The sequence below is a fragment of the Argentina silus genome (assembly GCF_951799395.1).
Source record: "Argentina silus genome assembly, chromosome: 7".
Lineage (NCBI taxonomy): Eukaryota > Metazoa > Chordata > Actinopteri > Argentiniformes > Argentinidae > Argentina > Argentina silus.
Window position 1 is genome coordinate 20,830,744 of NC_139661.1, and position 25,000 is coordinate 20,855,743.

General features: G+C 47.2%; 4 protein-coding genes across 5 annotated transcripts in view; 2 read left to right on the forward strand and 2 right to left on the reverse strand.

Moving 5' to 3' along the window:
* The window catches only part of LOC310807581 (zinc finger SWIM domain-containing protein 6-like), a gene marked incomplete at its 5' end in the record, with an annotated part of 39,874 nt that extends 34,617 nt beyond the window's left edge, over positions 1-5,257 (reverse strand). Inside the window, one exon of the mRNA XM_083674099.1 lies at positions 4,831-5,257. Coding sequence (XP_083530225.1) covers positions 4,831-5,257 — 427 coding nt within the window. The remainder of the gene's footprint in view (positions 1-4,830) is intronic.
* A 1,890-nt stretch (positions 5,258-7,147) lies between these two features.
* smim15 (small integral membrane protein 15) lies at positions 7,148-9,066 on the forward strand. Its single transcript, XM_083673885.1, has 2 exons — positions 7,148-7,247; positions 8,201-9,066. Exon 2 carries the CDS (start codon positions 8,233-8,235, stop codon positions 8,455-8,457), a length of 225 nt encoding a protein of 74 aa, XP_083530011.1. The 5' UTR covers positions 7,148-7,247; positions 8,201-8,232; the 3' UTR covers positions 8,458-9,066.
* Positions 9,067-9,467: 401 nt separating this feature from the next.
* Positions 9,468-22,582, reverse strand: ndufaf2 (NADH:ubiquinone oxidoreductase complex assembly factor 2). The gene is made up of 4 exons (XM_083673884.1): positions 22,408-22,582; positions 13,045-13,134; positions 12,185-12,225; positions 9,468-11,172 (listed from the first exon to the last, which is right to left on the reverse strand). The coding sequence occupies exons 1-4, from the start codon at positions 22,520-22,522 to the stop codon at positions 10,933-10,935; spliced, it is 486 nt and encodes a 161-aa protein (XP_083530010.1). The 5' UTR covers positions 22,523-22,582; the 3' UTR covers positions 9,468-10,932.
* Positions 22,583-22,764: 182 nt separating this feature from the next.
* Positions 22,765-25,000, forward strand: part of ercc8 (excision repair cross-complementation group 8) — a 12,745-nt gene continuing 10,509 nt past the window's right edge. The window contains exons 1-3 of one of the 2 annotated variants that reach the window (XM_083673886.1): positions 22,765-23,092; positions 23,602-23,697; positions 23,891-23,992. In XM_083673886.1, the coding sequence (XP_083530012.1) occupies positions 23,016-23,092; positions 23,602-23,697; positions 23,891-23,992 (275 nt within the window). In that variant the 5' untranslated portion in view covers positions 22,765-23,015. Of the gene's footprint in view, positions 23,093-23,601; positions 23,698-23,890; positions 23,993-25,000 lie in introns of those variants that run through there. The other variant, XM_083673887.1, reaches the window with a different exon arrangement.

Below are 25,000 nucleotides of genomic sequence, written 5' to 3' on the forward strand. Positions count from 1 at the left end.
GCCTCAGGACCGGGTCTGTGTAGAGTCTGCCTCAGGACCGGGCCTGGGGGCTGATGTTGGCCTACAGCACAGCAGAGTGGGCAGGGCTGAGACTGCTGCACTGGAGTCAGGGCTAATACTGGGGCTGGGGTAAGAGCTGGGGTGTGTACTGGGAATGTGGGCAAGTGATTCTCCAGATCTGCATTCTGCACCACCTGTGTGTCCCGTCTCTATAACTCACATTCTTGCTGTGAAGTCCACACACACACACACACACACACACACACACACACACAGCATTTTCAACTGAGCTAATGTGCTTCCATTACAAAGCAGCTGAAACATATCCCAACTTGTACTCACTCAGCCATCCTAATGGGTGGGTGGCATAAGACACAGACACAGACACAGACACAGACACAGACACAGACACAGACACAGACACAGACACACTCTCTGCACTCGGGATGATGTTCCCTCTAGGAAAGCCAGCTGTTTACACTAGCTCTGGCTCAGCCATGTTTCCATGACGATGAGATCCCAGGGTCAGTCACACGGCAAGGGTAAAGGAATTGCTCCGGGTAGACGGAGCCCGCAGGCACAGATCTAGGTTCCGCTCAAATCCTCACCATTTTGCCGGATACATGCAAAACCGATCTCCGATCGGCTCATCGGATTCTAAAGGGACTCTGTGCCCTGTTCAATTCAACAACCTCATCAGGGTGGTCAAGTGTCCAATTATATTTAGAATATAACGCTCCTGACTCAGAAAAAGGACATCAGAAAGGCAGAAAAGGTAGACAAAACAGAAAAAGCTGTGCTTTTTTCTTTACGATGAGGACAAGAGGGAGCAAAATACGGTACTTTGCCAGGTCGCTGCTATAAAACAGAATGTTTTCAAAGACACCTTACCTTTTAAAAAGAAAGAGAAGAAAAGAAATAGGCTGGTAAAAGCCTAGAGCTTTCTACCGTCTCTAACTGCACCAAAGAGAGAGCCTCAAAGACAACACGCTCATGCAAGATTTAAGTTCCAGATCTTAAATTCTGCACTTCTGTGGACAAAATGCTTGAAATGTCAAAGCAGGCCCCTTGAAAAGGCCCCTGAAAGGCCTGGTAAATTCTTTAGGTGGCTTTTGCTGAAGCACTGAAGCAGAGAAAGTGTGTGTGTGTGTGTGTGTGTGTGTGTGTGTGTGTGTGCCCTTTACACACATGCGCAATGTCACTTTGTCTCTCTAAGTCACACACACACCTACACACGCATTCTCTCTCACAAACACACATGCTAGTTGTATCTCTCTCTCTCACTCACTCTCTCACACACACACACACACACACCCCTTTCCCCTTGACGAGGGGAGGAAGAGGTTACTCTTTGTTGTTTTATCCCCTACTAATGAGGCTAGTCCTCTCCCTCTGTCTCTCTGGAGTGATTTGCCCCTTGCTGTGCCTATGACAGAGTGCCCAGCGTTCAGCTCAAAGCAGCTGATAAATAAAGATGATTTATAGCCCATATGAAGGCATGAAGTGGGATGAGATACAAACCGAAAGCTCTTCTACTCGCACACTCATCATTGGCGTGTAAGAGCTTTAGACATGGTTTATGATGTGTGCACACACGTGTGCACACACGCGCACACACACACACACACGCACACACACGCGGCTTGATGCCGGCTAAGACTGGATGACACAAAACCCTAATCGAGAATCACTAGAGTGTGAACAAATTAACCTGAGTTACACAAACACACACCCTTTTCCACACACACACACACAAAACCAAAATAGGTGTACCAAGAGAGGTTGACATTTACACTCCCAACAGGCGTAACTGCAACACACCCATGGACATTTCAGTGATATTTCAGGCAAAACATAGTATAGCAGCAGACTGTGGAAAATAGGCCTGAAATATGTCTCTACATACTAGTAGGCCGACATAGACTCTCGTTGAACAACATCTGCAAACAACCAAGCTTTGTCATCGCCCAGATTCAGAACTGGGGGGGGGGTGGGGCTAGGTTAGGGGACTAGGTCAGAGGTCAGGTGAGGAGTAGGGAGAGTGTTGCTGAAACACAGACGGAGGAGAGAGGGATGAACTTGACCTTAATGAGAGGTCTGGAGGAGAGAGAGAGAACCATATCTGGGAAATGTAGCACGAACATGATTGGTCATGCCAGGTTTGGGCGTCCAAGCACTTTGCTGTACCCTCTGATTGGAACCAGAGCGGGCCATAGACATGAGGTGTTTCAGTGACTAGGATCACAACATGTACCATGTACACAATGAGGATGAATTTCACTCAATTCTCCATCTCCATCAATTGGCATGGGAAAGCATGCTTGTTTGACAAGCTGAACATATTTATGACTCGGGGGCTAGGAGTAGGCTACAGTATGTAGGCCCAGAGCCATCCCTGTGAGAGCCCTACATGTTAAGAATCCTGGGACTGTCGTTGCCTCCCATTCCCACCAGTGACTTTCATGTCCATGTTTGAATATTAATCCGGAGCGCCGGCGTTCCCAGAGTGGGGAACAGAGGAGCTCACCCGGGACAGGGGGACCGATTCATCTGCTGGGATGAGTGATCCATCTCTCCATCTCTCCCTCTCTTAGTCTCTTTACATCCCTCTCGCTTTTCATCTATTTATCTATGTTTCTTTCACTCACTCTTCCTTTCTCAATCTAGCCCTCTCTCTTTTCTTCTTTCCATCACTTGCTCCCAGTTTATTTATTTATTTCTCTCTTCCCCTCTCTCTTTCAATCTCTCTCACTCTTTCTATTCCTTCCTCCATCTCACCCTCTACTACTCTCTTCCTCTTTCTTTCTTTCTTTCTATCCATCTCTCGTCTCTTTCTCTGTCTCCCCATCCTCTTTCTTGCTCTATTTCAGAGTTGCAGCATTGATGTGTGTGTGTGTGGGGGGGGGGGTTAAAAGAGTGTGATTAATGTCTTTCTGCAAAAAGATAAATAATCAAAGGAGACCAGGGCTGGTAGTTGGCCTTAGGGGAGTAAATATGGAGAGTTTTATAGCTGTTCACCAGGGAGTGAGGAGGGAGCGAGGAGGGAGGAGGGGGAGAAGTACAGCCGCAGATTCATTCAAGTATATTAGCTTTACCCCCGTACACAATAACCCCTGCTTTCTACTCTGTGCCTCTACTGTCCTTCATCATCAACACCCAATCCCAACCCACACACACACACACACACACACACACACACACACACACACACACACACACACACACACACACACACACACACACACACACACACACACACACACACACACTTAAGGCCAGATCTTCTTGCGTTTGATGGGCCAACACATGCGGTTTGTGATGTGGTTGACAGCCCCCTCCCTCCCACGCCGCCCCTGCTTTTAAGCCTTCCTCCAGTGGCTGCCTGTCCCCTGGAGAAGATTGCATCTTTTATTTATCACTCCCCCTTTCCTTGGCTTTATTTTCCCAGCAAAATTCTGGGGCGAAAATTGCAATCAGCACAACAGACCTTCCTCCTGCTGTGTGCTCGCCTGTCATCCTCCCTCTCTGCTAGCATGCGGGATAAGACAGACAACACACACACACACACACACACACACACACACACACACACACACACACACACACACACACACACACACTCCCCCTTTTTTTCTCTCTCTCTCTCTCTCTCCCCCACACACACTCCCCCCTTCTCTGTCTCTTTCTCTCGACACAGTTTACACACTCCCCCTTTCTCTTCTTTTCTCTCTCTCTCTCTCTCTCTCTCTCTCCCAAACACACACACACACACACACACACAGCTTCTCATTGGTGCCTCGCAACATCTGAGCGAGCACTCATTTGCAACCCCTGACTGTCTCTGGCTCAGGCTGGCTGAAACCCCGACAGGGCAGGCACACAAATAAGCCCTAATGCCGAGGAATCTGGTAAACAGGCCAGATAGGAGCCGGAGTAGGGCCACTATTGTCCACAACGCATTATCCAAGCCCACAAGAGCTGTAGCAGCGCAACAGAGACCCTTCAGACGGGAAGAGGGGAGGGAGGGAGGAGAAAGAGCATGCATAAAACCATGTTTGCAGATTGCATTAGAATTCAGATGAACCGGAGAAGGGTAATGGGATTAAAATCCTGAACCGTTTCCAAGGGTGGGGAGCTGGAGTGACAGCTGAGGCTATTGCACTGACGAATGCAGTGAAATATTGTGGCTCTGGCAACTGGGAGGCAGGGGGGCTGAGCTCATACAAAGAATACATTTGGAATAGAGGAACTCATGATTGCGTGTTGTTGGCAATTTCATAGCTTGTGCAATGCAATCGCATCTTTTTTTCTGGTTGGGAAAAATCTCTAAAAACACTGATAAACTCAATCATCAATCTTACAAACGTGTTTGGCAACAAAAACTGAAGCACTGTGGCTTTAAATCGCCGTCCCTCCCACCCTTTCTAAATATCTTCTATTTAGCCAGCGGTGAAAATATATAGGGGGCTTTTGTCTAGTTACCCATTGGAGGGGGGACATAAAGCTGAAAAGACACAGAAATAGGAACAAAGTCGGTGCTAAGCTTTCAATTGGGATGGCTCAGGGCGATTTTATACGCGACCTGGGCAAAAACAAGGAGAAGTAGTATTAGGTTACCCAACCCTGCCCTGGAAAATAAATATTCTCATGGAATGAGCAGCTAGGCTCACAAAAATAAGTGGCTATGAATAAAAATGGGAGGCTTCACACGCACATATTAGTCTTTCGAGCTAACGTAGTCCCATTAAAAATCCATGCGATTTGGGCTTGCTAGCAAGCTTGTTTTTCCCAGCGTTGGTCATATTTCCCAGGCGCTAGCTAGCTACTCACCGACTTGCAGTACGTTGTCTACCCAGCCACCCTCCAGGAGAGTGACACCCCGTAGGAAAGGCAGCTGGGTCTCGTCATTGTTGTCCCCGCTAGTTCCACTCTCCTCTCCCCCCGCGTTGAAAGAAGAATACATGCAGATCTCCTTCTCGCTTCTCGGGAACGACCAGTACACGATCCTTCGCTGGACGGGCTCTGGAATCCGTTCGAACCGTTCCTCCACCCTCTGGAACGGCCACTTTTCCGCGACTCTCCGTGCCGCGATGTCGAGTAGGGATTCGGGGTTGTGTGTTTTTCCCGATCCCCCTGGAGCGGACCCCGGACCGCCGCATAGGACTCCTCCAGCCCGCTGCCCCTGTCTGCATGCCGGGTTGTAGCCGGGCCGGCAGCAGAGCCGTTTGGCTGGGGGCTGCTGGACTCGCTCCGCCATGATCGCACCGCTTTAACTTGCAGCGCAGTTCCTCCGATCATATAAACGGGATAAGGAAGAGAAAAGGACACTCTCCAGCCGATTGTTTGCCGTACATGGACAGACTACCCTTATTTGGCGAAGTAGGCGGTGGCTTCAAGTTCCGTGAAGTCCTTTGTGTTGTCAAATTAACCGAGATGGGTGGGATCCTGGGCTGATGCCAGCGCACGAGTGGCGCTAAAAAAGGAACTGAAGGCGGAATTCCCGAACGTCGGCAAATCCTTTGTGATGCCATTCGGGAGCGAGAGGGCGGGGCCCTGGCGGTCGAAGCCTTTGAAGTTTGGTTCTCGTTTGAGTTGAGGCGGAGTCTGATCCATGGGCGGTCTCATAGTTTCCCACAGGGGTAAAAGGGGTAAGAGTTGAAAATAAGCTGCATTTTTAAGTGGGGTCTAAAGTCTGCAGCAACCACACTCTCTCTCTCTCCTTTCTGAATAACATCACGAGTGGCCTGGTTGTTCCTGCCTTAGTTTGTATGGTTTTCAACTGTCAACAAGGTAAAGGGCACGGGAGGAAGACGTTTAGAAGGCTAGTCGCAGTTGGGCTCCTCCAGCCTGCAGTCGTTTATCAATCATGCATTTACTGGCTAGTGAATGAATAGTGAATGGTGAATGGTGAACACATGCAAGGTTACATAAGATGGTTGGATATTTTAGGTCAGAAACACACATACACACATCACACACACACACACACACACACACACACTTAGGTTTCCACTTGAATCTACAATGGGACAAAGGTTCCTTTACATTGTTTCCTTTCTTGTAACTGGTTCAAGTTGGTCCACATAATGTTGGTTGAGAAATATGCTGTTTTCAAGAAAGGACAATAAAAGCAAAGGATCCCCCTAAAATGGGAATAGGCCTAGGTTAGGGTTCGGGTTAGGGTTAGGGTTAGGGTTCGGGTTAGGTTGGTGATTTTCTATGGGAATAGGCCTAGGTTAGGGTTAGGGTTAGGGTTCGGGTTAGGTTGGTGATTTTCTATGGGAATAGGCCTAGGTTAGGGTTAGGGTTAGGGTTAGGGTTCGGGTTAGGTTGGTGATTTTCTATATTGCCTTCACAAAGATATAGGAACAAGTAAAGAATTAAAACCACTATCTGTCAAGGCACTGATCATCAACAACCAAAAAGTCTTAAAGACGTAGGTGCCATTCTCACTCAAAAACTCAGATGAAGCCCTCTGCCTGGTATGAATGTCTGCTTGCTTGTCTGCTTCTTCTGCATGTGTTTCAGCAGACGGACCCCCACTTCTCCGTCCCCTGTGTGTAAAAGGGTGGCCTTTGAACTGCTCTGAAAGTGATCCGTGCCGTATGGACGGAGCAGATGTGAGCAAACCTGATTTGGTTTCAATACTTCCCCACAGGAAGTTCACAGAGCCTGCAGCTCCTTTGTTTTGTTCTCTCTATTCATCTCTTCTCTTCTCATTACTTTCCCCCCCTAATGTCAGAAAACTGGACACCTATTTGAATTATGTACAGACAATATACATTGCCCAACAATACACATTAGCTTTAAATTGGTATAGCTATATATTTGTTTGTATCATAATGTCTTCCTCTATTCTCTCATATGGAGGAATAATAGCTTGAATTGACAGTGTGTGTGTGCAAATTCTTCCTCTTCGACAAATTGCCATACATTTGACTACTAATGCAGCTATATTGTATATGTTATATACAAAGACAAGTAATCAAATCAGTGAGGTCCAATAAAAATAATTTCCAAACTCTGTAGAATTTACCTAACATTTGACTTTTGAAGTTGGGACATTTCGTATGTTCCCCCAACAGACACACATGGCAAAGAGATGCCCATGGGTCTGATTCTGTAAAAACTACAATACCCTGCTTTCCAATGTACACGTCATAACCAATCGCAGGGGCGACGACAACACTTCCTAGTTGTGCCAGAGTGACAGATCAGCGTGGGATAAGAATAAAAATCTCCGTTAGGTGAGTAAGTCTAACTTGATTATACCACCGTTATATAATATTTGAATGTGCGGTTGTCCTTTTGATACTTGTCCAAAGACTTCGGTGAGTTATTCAGTCGAAGTTTGCTAAAAATAGGTGGCGAAAGGACGTTGGGCCGAAGCGGTTTTACAATGCAAATGATGATGATGGCTAAAACATGATTACTTCGCTAGCCAGCTACTAGCGAGCTAGCAATGCGCTAGTTTATTAGCTAGTTAGCGATCTATACGGAGTCTAGGTAGTCAGTATTTGTACCCAAATCCTCATCAAACAACCCGTGTCCACGTTTAAAGCTTGAGGGGATCCCTTTACCATTGAAAAAGCCTATTTCACAAGCCCTTAATATGCTATACGGTCTCATGATCCAGTTGGCTATGATTCCCAATAGTAGGTTATAGTGCAGCGGGTGACTTGAAGTCAGCTAGTGAGTCATCTGTATGGAGACAGTCAACTGATGAAATACCTCTCTTGAACCAGAACAGATAGCTGGCTATCCTTATTTCAGACTCGCATACCAACTTGATTGTGGGCACCATTTAATGGCTAAATATGTGTAATGTCATGATATTGGATTTCAGTGATATCGTTTGTTTTTGACGAGCTAATAGACTGAGAAGTTGTGTTATGAGTGTGAATAGAACCAAAGCACGCGGATATATTATTAATATGCAGAAAGGCTGAATAGTACTCGGATGCTAGCTGTTTGAGTGAATTTAAACATTTCAGTATTGCAAAGACTTTCCAGGAGGGTATAACGTTTAAACAGTGTGGATACCAGGAACATCTTTATTTTGGAATAGATATTTTTACCTACCGTGTCATCATGCCATGTGTGTCTGTATTTAGCCTATAACTAACAGCCTTTCCTGTTCCCACCTCGTTTGAAGTCGACCCAATCACCAATAACTTTTCTTCCTTGTCATTCCGCCCAGGTCTCTGACTGGAGTTGCCTGTGGCGTTCAGGATGATTGATGTGCGGGCGTGGGCGGAGTACGTGGTGGAGTGGGCGGCCAAAGATCCATACGGCTTCCTGACGACGGTCATCCTGGCACTCACGCCTCTCTTCATCGCCAGCGCCCTGTTGTCGTGGAAACTGGCCAAGATGATCGAGGCGCGCGACCGCGAGCAGAAGAAGAAGCAGAAACGTCAGGAGAACATCGCCAAGGCAAAGAGGGCCAAGAAAGACTGAGCTCTGCGGAGGGAGGGAGGGAGGGGGGGGGGGGGAGGGAGGGAGGGAGGGAGGGAGAGAAGAATAAAGTGGAGGAATAGCAACAGCCTTGCTCGATGCTCTCCTCACTTTCAACTCTTCACCCCCACCCCCCCTCCGACCCCACCCTACCCAGCCCCAGTGCAGGCCCACAACCCCTCACTCCCGTCCAGCGTAGGAGGGGGGACGGGGGGATGGGGGGGACGGGGACGCAGGCCCCACATACAGGCCTTGCAGCGCAGAGAGGGGACAGTATAGTCAGGGGGAGGCTCATCCAACAGGACTATTGTCAGCGAGAGGACAGTGGTTATCTGTGTTCACCACGATGCTGGGATCCACTGTCTGATTATGGTGGTGTTGCTGTACCGTGCATTCCATTTGTAACAACTCCACTCCAATAATTTAATTGAAAGAAGCATACTTCAGTTTACGTTTTTCCAATGGAAGTTACTAATTAAATATCTGAATTATTTGTTAGTTTTTAAATCAATAAAGTTCTGGGTAAAATATAATATTTTGTTTTTACAACATAACCCTGGTATGACTAACTACAAAATAAGTAACATTCATAGATGGGCTTGATTCAGTGTTTTTAAACTTCATCTCAATCTTTTACCACTGTAAGCCGATCCAACTATTCATTTCGTGAGGCAAATACCACTTGGGGGTGTGTAGCATTCGCCTCATGTAAAGCCTACAACATGGGCCTGCTCAGGATGTTTCAGACGTTCATGGAAATGTCCTGTGTAGAACAGGTGTATGTCTGTCATGTAGGTGAGGGAGTCATGACAGCTCTCGAAATTATATTTCTATCTGCCATCATTCTGAATGTTTCATCTCACTGAATACACCCCATGGCTTTCACTATCTTGCTATCAGCTAATTACTTCTTTTCTGAGTAAACATAAGATTTGTTACGTTTTGGTAGTGTCAGCTTTGTGTGTGTGTGTCGGGAGAAAAACATACCAAATATGTGAAGCCATACAGAAATGTGACGTTGTCACACTAAAAATATTTTATTTTCAGCAATTGCATCGCATCCCAGTTTGCTCAAACCTAGCTGAGTTTCATTTGCAATCCACAGAAAATCATATTGTCTTTATAGTATAACCTTTATTATCAAGAGCACAACTATATTTACAAAGATAGTAGGAGTAGATATCAGGGAAAATGAGGCTTCCCAGCTGCTCACATACAATGCAGTGTCTGTCAACAACTCCCTAGGACAACACCATATGACCTTTAAAAAAAAAAATAATAATTAGGCTCATTTATTTGTATATCACTAAATCCAACCCACCCATCTCAGTTCATGAGCCTCAAGTTCCCTTTATCGGGAGGGGAGTGGCTAAGGGTCTGTCCAAAGGCTTCCTTTCAACCTTCCCTCCACTTGGCAGCTTCCGCTTGTCCAGTCTGTCCAGTCCCGTGGCTGACTGAGGTCAGGGCAGAAGCAAGCCGTTGCATACTGGGGCGGGGCTTCTGGAAAGGTGTTTGTATATCTGTGTAGGCACAGGATGTGTAGCTACAGTGCCCTCCATAAGTATTGGGAAAAGGAAGCATGTTTTCTTCTATATACAGTTTGGATTTTAAATCAAACAATTACTGAGGTCAAAGTTGTTTTTGTTCAGATTGGTTTCACCATTTACAATGGGGGGGGGAACATCATGTCCAAAGGAAACACTCATGTTTAGTATTTGTTTGAAAATATTTTGCACGCAGTAACTGCCTGAAGTCAGCGACCCATTGACCACACCAGACGCTGGGAATCTTCTAATGGTGGTGATTTGCCATCTTAAGTTGTTTGTTTTTAAGGTATTTTAGCCTTAAGTCCCCTCTTCAGCAAATGAAATGTTCAATTGGATTTAAAATCAGGAGATTGACTGTAGAACTTTAAATGTTTTTAGCCAGAAAAACTCTAAGAGTTGCTATGGCAGTATATTTGGGGTCATTGTCTTACTGTATGGTGCACCATCTAATGAATTTGGAGGCATTTGCCTGTACTTGTGCAGACAAGATGTACACTTCAGAACACATTCTGCTGCTGCCGTCAGGAGTTACATCATCAATTAAGACACGTTAGCCAGTTCTAGTGGCAGCTATACGTGCCTAAACCGTAGTATCCTCTCCACCATTTTTCACAGATGAGGTAGTATGCTATAAATCTTGGGCAGATCCTTTTTTTCCTCCGAACTTTCCTCTTCCAATCACCCTGGTACGTGATAATATTAGTCTTGTCTGTCCACAATACCTTTTTTCCAGATCTCACAAATGATGTGACGGAACACATCTGACTAACCAGAAACACCTGTCAAGCCATCCGCACCGTCTCCCAAAATAGGGGGATGATGCATCAAAAGTAATTTCTAAATTGTGAAGCCAATCTGAATGAAAACAACATTGAATTGAAGCTGATAATCTCTACTTTAACGTCATAGTAATCGTATACTGTATATGTATCTATTTCTTGTCTGCGGGAGCCCAGGATCCAGGCTGGAATGTGTTGGCAGTGCTGATGGGCTCCGTGCTGGTCTCCTGGCCGAAGCTGGTGGCGGAAGCGTGACCTTTGACCTGGGTCTGGACTGGGCGGGCTACCAGGCCCTCTATGTACTCTTTAGCCTGCAAAGCCAGCTCCCTGTCATCCAGCTCCTTGGCCTTGACCTTGATTTGCTGCCTGTAGAACTCGTTCTTCACCAGCTCCTGTGTAGGGCACCACCCACACACACACACACACACACACACACACACACACACACACACACACACACACACAGTTAGATTGTCTTCCAATGATTTAAATTGGGCAGCACGGTCCTTTAAAAGGACAGAGTACATCAAGTCATCCTAACTCATCCAAAGAGTTCAAACATGATCCTCACCCAGTGGTGAGCCAAAGCTAAAGCGAAGGTCCAGTGGTGTTAGCCTGCCCTTGGCACACAGAGAGAGAGAGCTAGCGAAGCCTGGGCCTATTGCTGTTGTGTGTTGGCAAAATTCAAGGGCTCTGGGAAAGGAGAGGGGAAGACCAGTTGCCAAAAAGCCCTGCTTTGGGGGAAGGAGGGAGGCAGGCATAACTGAGCCTCTTTTCCAGTCTGTTAATGACAGGATTTAATCCAATCAATTTCTGTTAACTTGGACGAGGACGAGAGGGGAAACATAATGTGCTGGGGGAGATGTTTTGGCCGCACCATTACAGTCCAGCTGCGGACGGCTGCGACTGGGCAGACAGGAGGCAGAAAATTGGAATAGAATGTTCTGGCAACGCTGAGGTAGCCTTGGTCAGTGGCATGGAGAGTGTGGGAGGGGGCTGGGTATTTGCCTTCCGAGGGGCTTTCCCATAGCCTACATTTCACAGAGCAAATAATCTCATGACCATGTCCTCCATAGAACACACACCTGGTGAGGAGCATCCCATCTACTGTACGTACGCAGGGAAGAAAAGAGGAAGTACCCTAGGACAGGGTAGCAGGAAGCCGTGTTCTGTGACTAGCTACAGAATGTTCACCATCACCATCTTCACACTTGAAGCTGGAGTATATTTTTAAAACACCTGTCCCCTAAAAGTACCATGCTCTGTTGGAAACTGAGAGAAATGGAATCAAAGCCTTTCACTGAGCTTGTCTCCCCACCCCCCCCCCCCCCACACACACACACACACCTTGTACCCAGTCCCCTAGAGCCCCCCCAAACACCCAGCAGGGGGACGCATACGCACCTCGATGGAGGGGGGCACCGTTCGCCTGCCTCGGATCCAAGCTGGAGGAGGAAGAGAAGGATGAGAAGCTTAGAAAGTTAGAACACCCAGACACCCAGACACCCACTGCACAAAACAAAAAGTCATATTTTCAAGGTGTTGTGATACAATTCTTTTGTATATCTGGTATCATGGTAGGGGCTGTAAGTGGAACGGCAGCTACCCAGTACCCCAAAGGGTTCTCAGTGGGAGCTGTGAGAGTAGTGAACTGCGTCTAAACCCTAGCATGACGCGAGTGAGAGACTGCAGATCTCTTCTGCTCTGATCCTAAGATAAACCTCCCTCCCTCCCTCTCTCTCTCTCTCTCTCTCTCTCTCTCTCCCTCTCTTTCTCTCTCCCTCCCTCTCTCTCTCTCTCTCTCAAAAAAGAACAGAAAAGAAAGAGAGCAAGAGATACAAAGAAAGAGAGAGAGAGAGATTTCCCAGATCTTCCAGGGACACTTGGGCTTCTTTTATCCTTCTCTTATTAGCATTCCCGATGAAAATGCATGAGTGAGGAGGACCGAGGAGGATGAGGGTTTGAGGAGGATGAGGGTTTTAGGTGGATGAGGGTTTGAGGAGGATGAGGGTTTTAGGTGGATAAAGCAACCTGAAGGCAAAAAAAAACCTTGCCTGGTAGAAAAAAAGCGAAGCAGGGTTTTTTTCCGTTGTATAACAACATTGGCAGAGTGTGCCTGTGGTAAGTATAAGTATAAGCTTGCGACGTAAGAAACAACGGGTTAACCGTCAGGGGTACATTATACCGTGGAGTTGTAAGTGTTTCTCTCTTGACAGATGAAAACACTGCTATTGACACTGGTGTAAACTGTGTAATCACATTACCATCCCACTCAGAGGGTATGTTGCCTTCCAGATACTCGAACTCTGTAGGGTTGGACACCACCACCATCCGTTTGGCCCGAACAATCCTTCCTATGAAACAAATGAGAGAGAGAGAGAGAAAGAAAGAAAGAAAAAGATGGGGGTGGGGGGGGGAGAGAGAGAAAGATTATGTTTAAAACATCAATGCAGGCACACACACACACACACACACGGGGAGGAGGGGGGGGGGTGACAGTGTTCTGACAGCCCATGGATGATTACCTCGTGGCCCTCGGGCCCTCCTCCTCAGATCTCTCTGAGTGTGTCCAAATCTGGGCTAAGCCTTTATGTAAATTAGCCCCCCCTAGCCCACCAATCACAGCCCCCATCACCAACAAGCTCCACCAATCCCAGCCCTCTGACTAACAATGCCCTCTGAATCAACGTCAAGCCATCCAGGAGACAAAAGAGGTCAGATATCACAGGGAACGAGAGAGAGAGGGAGGGAGAGAGAGAGACGAGCTGCATGGAATATTAAACACTCTCCCTCTCTCTCGGTCTCTGTCAACAGTGCTAGGCTAACAGCAAGGCCACCGTCACCGCCAATTATTTTGGTAGAATCTGCTGATTAAACAAGTTGAGCAGCACAGTGACATGGGGAGGGATGGAGGGAGGGAGGGAGGGAGGGAGGGAGGGGGGAATGATGGGGGGGGGGGGGGGTAAGTTTAGTAGAGGGTCCCAAAATGCTCACTAATGATGACTGCTCTCTAGTCATCCTGACACATCACATTAAGCTACATTCCCGTCTGCGTGTGTGTGTGCGTGTGTGTGTGTGTGTGCGCGTGGGGAGGGTGGGGGGGTCTAGAAGTCCATACACCGATGAGTAGCCTACAGAAGCCAGAGAAAGATGATGCATGGAGAGGATTGACTGGACATGAACACAAGGAGAGACTGAGGGGAAACTGAAGGCCTTGACGTCAGTGCGGTACTGACAGATAGATAGCTATGACATGTGGATCGATTAATGGCAGCGTGGCGTAGGTCCTGGAGGAGCCTATACGTTGTAGCTCATCTTACACAGGCTAGTAATCAGGTCAGCTAATTAGGCTACTATATGTCTGCTTTGGCTCTATAGAGTTAATTAGGCTACTATATGTCTGCTTTGGCTCTATAGAGTTAATTAGGCTACTATATGTCTGCTTTGGCTCTAAAGAGTTAATTAGGCTACTATACTGTATCATATGCACGTTTGGTAATTCCAGTGGACCGATAGCACATACTTTAAGTTCACGAAGCCAACCGTATCAGTTGCTTTCCCTCATGGAGTAAGCACATTCTAAATGCTGTATTTGTTTACATATATACACCAAGCCTTTATCATTCGGTTGAAAAACAGCTCCCTGGAAAACCCCCATAGGACACAAAATGAAAACAGAATCGGCAAACAAAAGACTGCGCTCTCTAGGCAATAGCAACAAACACATTAAAAACAGGTAGACTAATTACAAACAGATCCACATCTGCACTGGGGATGTGGGTGGTGGTGGATACAATTCTGCTACGGTCCCCGAAAAGCACTATACATAGTCTCTCTCTCTCTCTCTGACTAAATCCTTCCAACACAGCTTTTATCCTTGGATTTGAATAACAAATATGTACATATATTTATGAAACGAGCCCATTTCTTCCACCACGTATACCCTGGGAGGGGGGTAACCCCCCCCCCCCCCCCCCCCCCCTCCCTTCTCGGTCTTTCTGTATTCACAACAACAGTCGAGCACAATATTGACAAACGGTACACTGCACAGGTTTTAACGATACACTACGGTACGGTATTTAAATTGCGCAGCTTCAAAAGTATAAAACCTCTCTATATTTTCTTTTCCTTTCTAATCGGTCGGCATTTGATGGCATACTTGTGTATTTAAACAGCCTCCTCCCTCCATCCATGCGTTGCAGAGAGGCTACGCGTCTGTCTGTCAACCTCAACACAGCCTGCAATATCCTGGCCTATTGTACAGCACTAGTTCAGGGAGCTTTGAGTCAGTCAGACTGGGGGTATTCTTTTCTACCCTCACAGTACAGAGCAGACCCCCACCCACCCGTATCTCCCCTGCCTCCTTCTGTTGCCTCTCTCAGAGCTGGGGGTAGGAGTGTGTGTGTGTGTGTGTGTGTGTGTGTGTGTGTGTGTGTGAGTGAGAGAGTGAGAGAGAGAGAGAGAGAGAGGAGGCTTTTCTCTTTCTCTCAGTGGGACCCTCATGACAGATCCGCCCTCCTCTCACTCACCGGGGGGGGCATGCACGCGCACACACGCACACACACAGGCACACGCACATACACACACACACACACACGCACACAAACACACACACACAGACAGACACACGCACGCACACACACAGAGATTAACCTGAGGGATCCGAGGAGCGAGGACACTGCTGCTCACCATGAAGGACGAACGCAGCGCAGCGTACCAGAGGAGGGGAGAGGGGGAGGGGCTACGGGCAGGCAAATCAAATCCCACCTCATCCATATTTATGAGCCATCTCACCTGTCTGAGCGCGATTCATCTGTGAGGCTCGGTGATGAGAACGGGGGGGAGGGGGAGGGGGAGGAGGGGGGGGGAGGGGGAAGGGGAGGAGGAGGGGGAGGACGGATGGATGAGGGGCTGCCGTGAGCAGCCAGAGCAGGAGCCAATCAGAATGCAAGCAGGGTAGGCCCCCCCCCGTACTTTTTACTGGGACGATGCACTCTGAGGGGTGCTCTTTGAACCCTGAACAGATCCTGTTAAACTCCCATCACTTGCTTCAACACTCTGCACACGCGCACACACACGCACTCCCAAGTCCCAGGTGAGTTCCACTGTTTTTTCACAATGTCATTTACAGATTTATGGATCGATCGATCCATCTGTCAGTGACAGCAATTAAAAACCCACTGACGGATGTAAAGACGGTGAAAATACAGGTATAGATTTGGCTGAATGGAGGAGGACCATGTCCAGCTCTGTCCGTCTTCTCTGGTCCGAGGTAGAGGGAATCAGCAGGAGGGCAAGGTTCTCCTGGGTGGTCCACAGCTAGCCGAGGGGTAGGGTGACTACAACAGAGACAGCCACACTGTACTGTCCTGAAGACTGCGTCTTCATCAGCATCATCATCATCCTCCTCCACATCACCTTCACCTCAAGCTCTTGCTCAAAGAGACCATCCCTGACATAAGCCAGACCATCTTTCCCTCCTATTAACAACCACAGTCTATTGAAAAGGCTGTCGGTCTGTGTCCATACACACCAGTACAGGCAGCTGTTATACCATCAACCTTCCCCACCAGCCCTTCATCACACATCAGAGGCAAACCGGGCCGAGCAGAAAGCCGCTGCTAGTCGGGTTACGCATCGTAGCCTAGATGTTGTAACGGTGCTGAAAATGACAACGTGAAATACAGAACCAGTCAAAAGTCTGGACACACCTTGCCAAGAGTGTGCAAAGCTGTCATCAAAGCAAAAGGTGGCTACTTTGAAGAATCTAAAATATAAACCAACACTTTTTTGTTTACTACATAATTCCATATGTGTTCCTTCATAGTTGTGATGTCTTCAATATTAATCTACAATGTAGAAAATAATTTAAAAAAAATAAAGAAAAACCATTGAATGAGAAGGTGTGTCCAACCTTGTGGCTGGTACTGTATATCCCGGCCTGCATAGTAGTAGACCAGTTCAGGTCAGATCAGCACAATAGTGTGAAAGGCCTCATAGGGTCAAAAACACGTTTGACGCCATTCCTCATTCCATTCCATGCATTAATAAGCCTGTCCTCCAATTTCCCCCTCGCCCACCTTCCCCTGGGTCAAACAAGCTACGGCTGTAAGGCGAGCTAGGCTAACTACTAGCATAGCATACACGCTGGCCTCCAGTCCCTGACCTCTGCTGTGGGTGGAGAGGAGACCAACTCCAGTCCCTGCGCTCTGCTGTGGGTGGAGAGGAGACCAACTCCAGTCCCTGCCCTCTGCTGTGGGTGGAGAGGAGACCAACCCCAGTCCCTGCCCTCTGCTGTGGGAGGAGAGGAGACCAACTCCAGTCCCTGCCCTCTGCTGTGGGTGGAGAGGAGACCAACCCCAGGCCCTGCCCTCTGCTGTGGGTGGAGAGGAGACCAACTCCTGCATTGGTAATGGACAGTTTTGTGAAGACAGAGTGATCCGATAAGCAACCGTGATACTGACACTGGTGCTGGGTATCAGAGCACGCACACACACACACACACACACACACACACACACAGACACACACACACACACACACACACACAGACACACACACACACACACACACACAGACACACACACACACACACCTTTCTTCTCAATTTCCTCCTTGAAAAAGTGATGGGAGGGAGGGGGGGGGGACAGGGGGCGAGCGCAGGGGCGTAACCATGGTTACCTGTTCGCCCCTGATGCTGGGAGGATGGGGTCTAAAGTGTAATGGCCAGCTGTGCTTCTGCATCAGTTGGCAGTTGAGGGATAGAACAGTTTAGGTAAAGCTCTTCCTCCGCAGCTCTGTTCACAGAGTTAGCCCGTGTTTTCTTCTTCTTATGGCGGCTGTTCTTTTTATTCATTCATCCTTCATCCTTATGCAGGTAATCTTCTTGAGATTAGAATAATCGTCTCTTCTTCAAGTTCAGAAAAATACACACACAGAAACACACACACACACAGAAACACACACACACAGCAAATGATGTCCGTGCACCGAGCTGTCCACCCCTTTCTATTCACCTCCATCATCCTCTCCTACCCTCTCTCTTTCTCTCCTACCACCACACACTCCCTTTCTCTCCCCTTTCATGTTCACTCCCTCTCCCCCACACTATCATTTCCCTTTCTCTGTCAGTACCTTTCTCTCTCTCCATCACCCCCCCTTCTTATTTCATCCTTTCTTGGTTAGTTCTCTCTCTTTCTCTCTCTCTCTCTTTCTTGGTTAGTATCCTCTCCCTCTCTCGCTCTCTTTCTCATCTTTCATCTCTCTCTCTCTCTCTCTCTCTGCTTTATGACAATAGTTTGAATTCAATCAGCAGAGGCAGGTTTCAGGAGCGGTCTGTCTGCCCTGCTGGGTTTCTGACAGACAGAGACAAGGTGTCAAACCCTCCCTGCCATCTGACCAGTGAGAGAGCAGTGCACCATGCAGCGAATCGCCAAACTGGATTCAACCGACTCTTAATAGTTTTGTCTCTTCACATTTCTGTCCACCTCTCCCTTCCTAGAGTTAGGAATTACAGAGAGGAATACCTCATCAAATTAACTCTAAACTAAAAAAAAAAACATGTCAACCTAAAATGTTGGCTAGGTGGAGTTAGCTGACATAATGTTCTTCTTTCCACTTCCTCTGTCCTCTTCCGTGGAGTAATCCTCCTCATCCTGTATCCCAGATCTAAGTAAGGGTAGGGTAGGGTAGGGTAGGGTAGGGTAGAGTAGAGTAGGGTAGCAGTAACAGTAGCCTACATCTCTGCTGTAAGCCACACTCTCAAACAGGCCTGATGTACCTTTGTCTTGTCAATCATGTCGTTGAGGGGTGGGACCAAAAAGGGGAGGGCAGACCGAGGAGAGAACTGTCAGGGCGACTGAGCCCGTCACAGAAAACAGAGCATTCACAGGAATCCAACAATTTCTCTCAATTGTAGAGCGACGACACAATAAGTCCAAATTCGGTGGAATAAAAGGCAACATAATCTGTCGTCTGTGAGGGAACGATGTGCTCCAAATACCAGGAGAGTTGATAATAATATGGTATCGCAGCCCCTCCCTAGCAAGAGGATGAGCTAGCTGGACCCATTTGGCATGATAGGTACACAAGAAAACAACCTTCATTTAAACCCCATGCATGGCAAAGCTGCTAATCGATTAACATGATTTAATGTATCCATCTATGGCCATAGCCCTCCATGATAAACACACTGTTGGCGGTGGAGAGGAGACTAGATCTTCCTTCATCTCCCCCCAGGGAGGACTTGTGGCAGAATAAACAGCCATTTGGACCCCAGTCTCTCTCGGCTGCGACTTCTCCCTCGGAAAATTTGCGGCTTGAATTAACGCTCTGATGACACCGAGCCATCTGTTGTTGTGTTAAGTGTGCTGTGGCATGAAGTGTTGAGGATTCACATTCTCCATCTCTCCTTCGCGAAACACACACACACGCACACGCACACGCACACGCACACGCACACACCCCTTCTCTCCCACACGACCGTCCGGAAAAGGCAGAACCAAGGCCCTTTTCAGTTTTCACTTCATAGAACAGAGCTTGAGAATCAAATAAATAATGGACAGAGAGGAGGAGGAGAAGACTGATAGGACGACAAGTCAATGCCGCCTTTCTCTCCTCCCAGAGTGTGGTGTACCTAGCTGTGTGGTGTACCTAGCTGTGCGGTGTACCTAGCTGTGTGGTGTACCAAGCTGCTGAGATTCTCCATACAGCAAAAGGACCAATAGATTAAAACTGCATGGCACACAGCGCTTAAGTGAATAGCTCTAAAAATACATCCCTTTCACCGTGACATGAAAGGAAGCTGCCTTTCCCCTGTCCTGGATTGAGCAGCAATTCATTCCAAGACAAAGGCTACACCTCCTCAAAGAGGCGAGAAAGAGAAAAAAAAAACAGCAATCATACCGGCAATTATTTTCAAATGTGCCTGCAGTGTCCGATAATGTCAGCTCTCCTCTTCCTGCTAAATAAAAGGGAGGAGAGGCGTCAAATCTGCGGCCGGGCCTGCCATTAAGACCGATGGGCCCATCACCCAGAATGCCTTGCTTTCATCCGGGCAGCGTGATACGCACCCCATGCCGAGCGCAAGGCTGGGCAGCATATGGAGAGGTTCCACATTCATCCGCATTAAAGGAAGCAGAGGAGTTCTATGGACCAGTACAATTTAGCCTAAATAGCCATATTGCTGGATTGATTCTTGCTAGCATGGTTGCCGTTTTCTGCTTTTGCCTTGACAAAGACTAAGGAGTTGGGGTAAGGATCCCCGCCGGCTCAGCGGGGCGGAGCGTGCTGCCAGGCCCGAGCCTTTCACACAGCTACAAAACCACTCTGATATTCCACAGAGTTGCGCTGGACAGGCTTAAAAAAAAAAAAAATGCAAGAGGAGAGGAGATGAAGGAGGGGAGGGAGGGACTGGGGGGGAAAGAACAAGAGGGGATAGGACAGAGTAGAAATGGTGAAAACAATCCGAAAAATACTCTCTCTCTCTCTCCCCCCCCCCCCCTCTGGCTTTGTCTTAACCTTAATGACAAATTCCATCCTACGCAACCTAACGGACCACACAGCATGACTGACGCCCCCAAGTCCGACATATTGTGAGGTCAAAAATTAGAGCCGTCTTGTAAGAAAGGAGAAAGTAGCCTAGTACATGTAAGGGATGGACAGATAAATACATTGAGAAGATGGAGAGAGAGAAAGAGAAAGAGATAGAAATAGAGAGAGAGAGAGAGAGAGAGAGAGAGAGAAGATAGAAAGAGAGGTCCTCTCCTCTTTCATCCTCCACTTGTGCTGCTGTGAAGAGCCCTGCAGTCTCAGCTGTGGCACTGGGGCCCACGCTTGGCCTATCAGTTTAAGATCAAAAAGAGCTCGCTTTAGCAAGACATATGGACTGAATAATACATCTGCTTTATTTCCACAAGGTTGGAGTGAGAGGGAGAGTGAGAGAAGAGTGCAAGTAGGTGTATGACAGGAGAGACAGTATCAGACAGAAACCATCCTCCATGCTTGCTATAGTAAACACATTGACCACTCTCTCACATAAGCCTTTATAAAATGTGTCGAAAATAAACATCTAGCGTGCTAGCTGAACGCGGCCCTCTGTGATGTCTTGTTGGAAGAGCCTGCCCTCCGAAGGCCTTAGAATCAGCCCTACCGATGACGAATGAATACGTGGTGAGCAGAGGTTTACCAGCAAACCGCTTAAAAAAGGTAGGCTACAGAGAAAAGTCAAGTTCAGTCAAAGAGATTTGATAGATAATTAACCAGGAGACACAACCCTACTCCTACACGACAACAACTAGCCTCGTCTAAAGCTTGAGATCAGCACTCAATGGAAGGCGTAGGCTAAGCTAATGTTACGGTAGCACATCTCCTTAAAAATGCTAGGCCGGAGTGGGAGGTGACATTAAGCCACATTAACTAACATACCACAGATTAGAAAACAAAAGCGAAGATAGGCTTAGATTCAGTCAACCCACTTTACCCAAGCGCAATCAGGCTAGATCTGTCTCTTTATCATTCTGCAGTACCATCCATCACAGTATAGCAGGTTAACTACCAGCACCATGTCAAGGGCAGAATTTTAAGCCTTTGCTGACCTTTGACCCCTCACCTCTGCCTTATAGTATGGACCGCTGCTGTTAATCACCCAGAGAAAAGTGGATCTTTAGGAAAACCTAGGGTTGTGCGTCTCCGCCGTAGATTGAAAACCCATCTCTTCAGGCTACATCTTAACAGTCCTTCCTAAAGACACGCTGGCTGTGACAACATACATGCACTCAATACACTGAATGTTGAGTTCATCACAGCTACTATCAAGCCTCCTCTGCCAATTGTCATTCATGAAGGAGGAGAGACGAGGTAAGGAGGCTATTTCGGTCTACTGGGGCACAGCGCTTGTCCTTGGCCCTGCCTAATAACAGCTCGAGACGTATGTATAATGCACCTAGTGACTTACTCACCATGGATTAGTCTGGTGACACAGATCTGAAGCTTGGCTTATGCATTGCATACTGCTGCTGCTGTGACCTCGTTCTGAATAGAAAGTGTTTGAATGGAGGAATTTTTAATTGTTTGTGGCTGTGGCGGCTTTGGCTTATTTTCTTTTGTAACTAAAATTCATTTCTGTGAGCTTTGAATTTTAAATTGTATTAACAGACCAGAAACAGGAGACTGAGGCACGCTTGTTAGTATCCAACAAAACAACTGCACGCACTCCATCTAGCGGCAGGTCTACTAACTACACTCACCACCAGCAAAACTAAACGAAACATGGATCATTAGCTAGGCAACATTTTGCCAGCTGTGGTAATGATATCAGTGTCAAACAACGATTCAAAGATGATAATCTTGAAGGAAATCACAACTGACATAGTGCTATCAATTCACATACTGGAACACATCATTGTGTTATTATTATTTGTTCAATCTGAGACAGTTTACCGGCTTTACGGACATAATTACAGCACATTCTTGGATATTCAGGAGTTGATCAAGTTCAGCAGTCACAAAAACTAATATTACTCGTGACAAATGAATGTAGGGCAAGGGGACAGCTAGCTAGGTCAACGTTTCTAGAAGGGATCAAGTATTTAGCTAGCTAGCTCACGTAATGTTAGACAGGCACTCACCCGTCCAAGTCTTTTGCTCGGGAACTGAGTAGTACTTATTTCCCAAAGTATCGGTACCCACATGTTCTCTCATTATCCCAAACGTCCGCCGTAAAAGACCCGTGAACCTGCTCATGATGATCGAATATGACAGCTATGGGATTTGTAATCTTCACTACCTAGTCTGTGACCTGCCGACGCGTGTTCAGGAGTACCTGTTTACGCAACCGCCCCTGAGGAAAGACAGGACGACAGTATGCTGCGTTTTGATTGGAGAAGAGAGACATAGTAACCAATGAGGGCACTTGTTATACATAGGTTACGTAACAACATGGCCGCCTCCTTTCTTTGTCGCACTGAGAAAATGTCTAGCTAAATTGAAATGTGACAAATATGATAACCGACCATCATAATCTTTATCAAGATGAATCGAAAGAATTTTACAGAGCCCCGATTACAAAGATTGCTTAGGCATAATACGTATTTGCAAAACTAGCTAGTGTAGAAGCTATTTCAACTTTACATGGCTAAATTGCTAGCTTGACAGCTAGCATAACAAAAACACTCCTGGTCCTGCTGCTTAACTACATAGCAACGTTTCTCACATCTTTTTGATTTAATTTGAAATTATGTTGGGTTTTCTCACAGCAAGACAAACTGGACTTGACGACCCACTTCGCCTGAGACGGGCAGAGTCAACGAGGAGGTGAGGGAAGGTTTTCAATAATATCATCATCATCATCATCATCATCATCATCACCACAGTTGAAAATATACTTAGTGAAACTTAATCTGTCCTTTGATGCCATGGTCTGTAGGAGCCTTCGTCTAGTCTGTAGGAGCCTTCGTCTAGTCTGTAGGAGCCTTCGTCTAGTCTGTAGGAGCCTTCGTCTAGTCTGTAGGAGCCTTCGTCTAGTCTGTAGGAGCCTTCGTCTAGTCTGTAGGAGTCCTCGTCTGTACAATTAATGAATAGTATGCCTATACAAGCTAGCTAGGCATAAATTAGAAGATAGTGTAACGACCCTGTGTAAGGCCCGTTAGCAGCTCCGCCAAGTGAGTTAACTCTCTTGGTGTTGTGGCTAGCGCGGCCGGTTTGTAAGCGGAAGGTTGCGAGTTCGATACCCGCTTAAGGCAAGCTACTCTACCCCGCCGTTCGTTACAATATTGTCAATATTGCCATTCAAACCAATCCATCTCTAATGTTCTTCCTATAAGGGTCCTCAGTCTAGAGCTGAATCACGACAGAGATGTGGCCCGAATCCATAGCAACGGCATAAACACCGTTGACATCGAGGTCATTGAGGGCAGATAGTAAGTAGTCTTATTGATGATGATTAACACCATGTTTGAGTTGTAATGCATGCTTTGCCTGATCAGCTTTTTACATCATAATTGGATAGATGCAAACTTCTATGTAAGTTGCCTGCCTAAGTTATCTGATAGTTGGCTCTGGCTGGCCACTTGTCAGGTGCTGTTTTTGAGCTCTCTCCTGTCTGTTTCCTAGTATGCTGTCTGGGGGAGCAGATGGAGTTATTGTCATCTATGACCTGGAGAACAACAGTAGGAAACCGCAATACACCTGCAAGGCAGTCTGCACGGTAGGCAGGTGTGTGGCCAGCGGCGTACATGCCAGATAACGTCCACTAGATGGCAGTGTCACTCTGTTTGGGTTTCTCTGTCTCCATGAAATAAGTAGCAGTATTTTTTGGCACAGCGGCATTGAGTGTACAGACCAAGGATCGTGCATGAGTGTTTTACTACCTTTTGATAATAGCAAAGAATAAAATGTGTTCTTTGTCATTTTGTTATTTGCCTCCTCTTGTTTTTAGAACTCTAATGCAGTACTGTAAATCAAATGTTAATGGCCATGTACACAATATACAGGATACAATGTAATAAAATGCTTTAGGGTCAGCAACAATGTAACAATCAAACAATATCAATATCAATTTGCAGTGCAATGTCATAATGATAACAGAATGAGGAAACAACAATAATAATAGCAAAACAATGGCAAGAGCATAACATGTAAAGTGTCCCAGAGAGCAGCAACAGCACTCATATTGAGTAAGTGGGTGAGAGCAATGAACAATGTCTTTGTAGAATGATGATGAACAGTTGAGAGGGGAGGGGGGAGGGGGGAGGGGGGAGGGGGGGGGGGGTCAGTTAAGGTGTCTTATGGCCTGCTCTGGAACCTGTTGGTACGGGTCTGGATGCAGCAGTAACGCTTCCCGGATGTAAGGAGAGAGAGAACAGGGTGTGGCTGTCCTGGCAGCTGTCCCTGATTGTCTTCCCAGCCTTCCTCTTGCACCTCTCTGAGTAACAGTCCTGCAGGGCTGGGAGCTCACGGCCTGTGATGGACTGGGCCCGTTTCACCACCCTCTGTAGAGCCGGACAGTCTAGGGCGGTGCAGCTGCCGTACCAGATGGTGGTGCAGCCGGCCAGGGTACTCTCTGTGGTGCATCTGGAAAAGTTTGTGAGGATCTTGGGTGTCCATGCCAAATTTCCCCAGCCGCCTGAGGAGAAACAGGCACTGACGCGCCGTCTCGATCACAGAATGGGTGTGGTGTGACCATGTTAGGTCCTTAGTGACGGGGACACTGAGGAAGCTGAG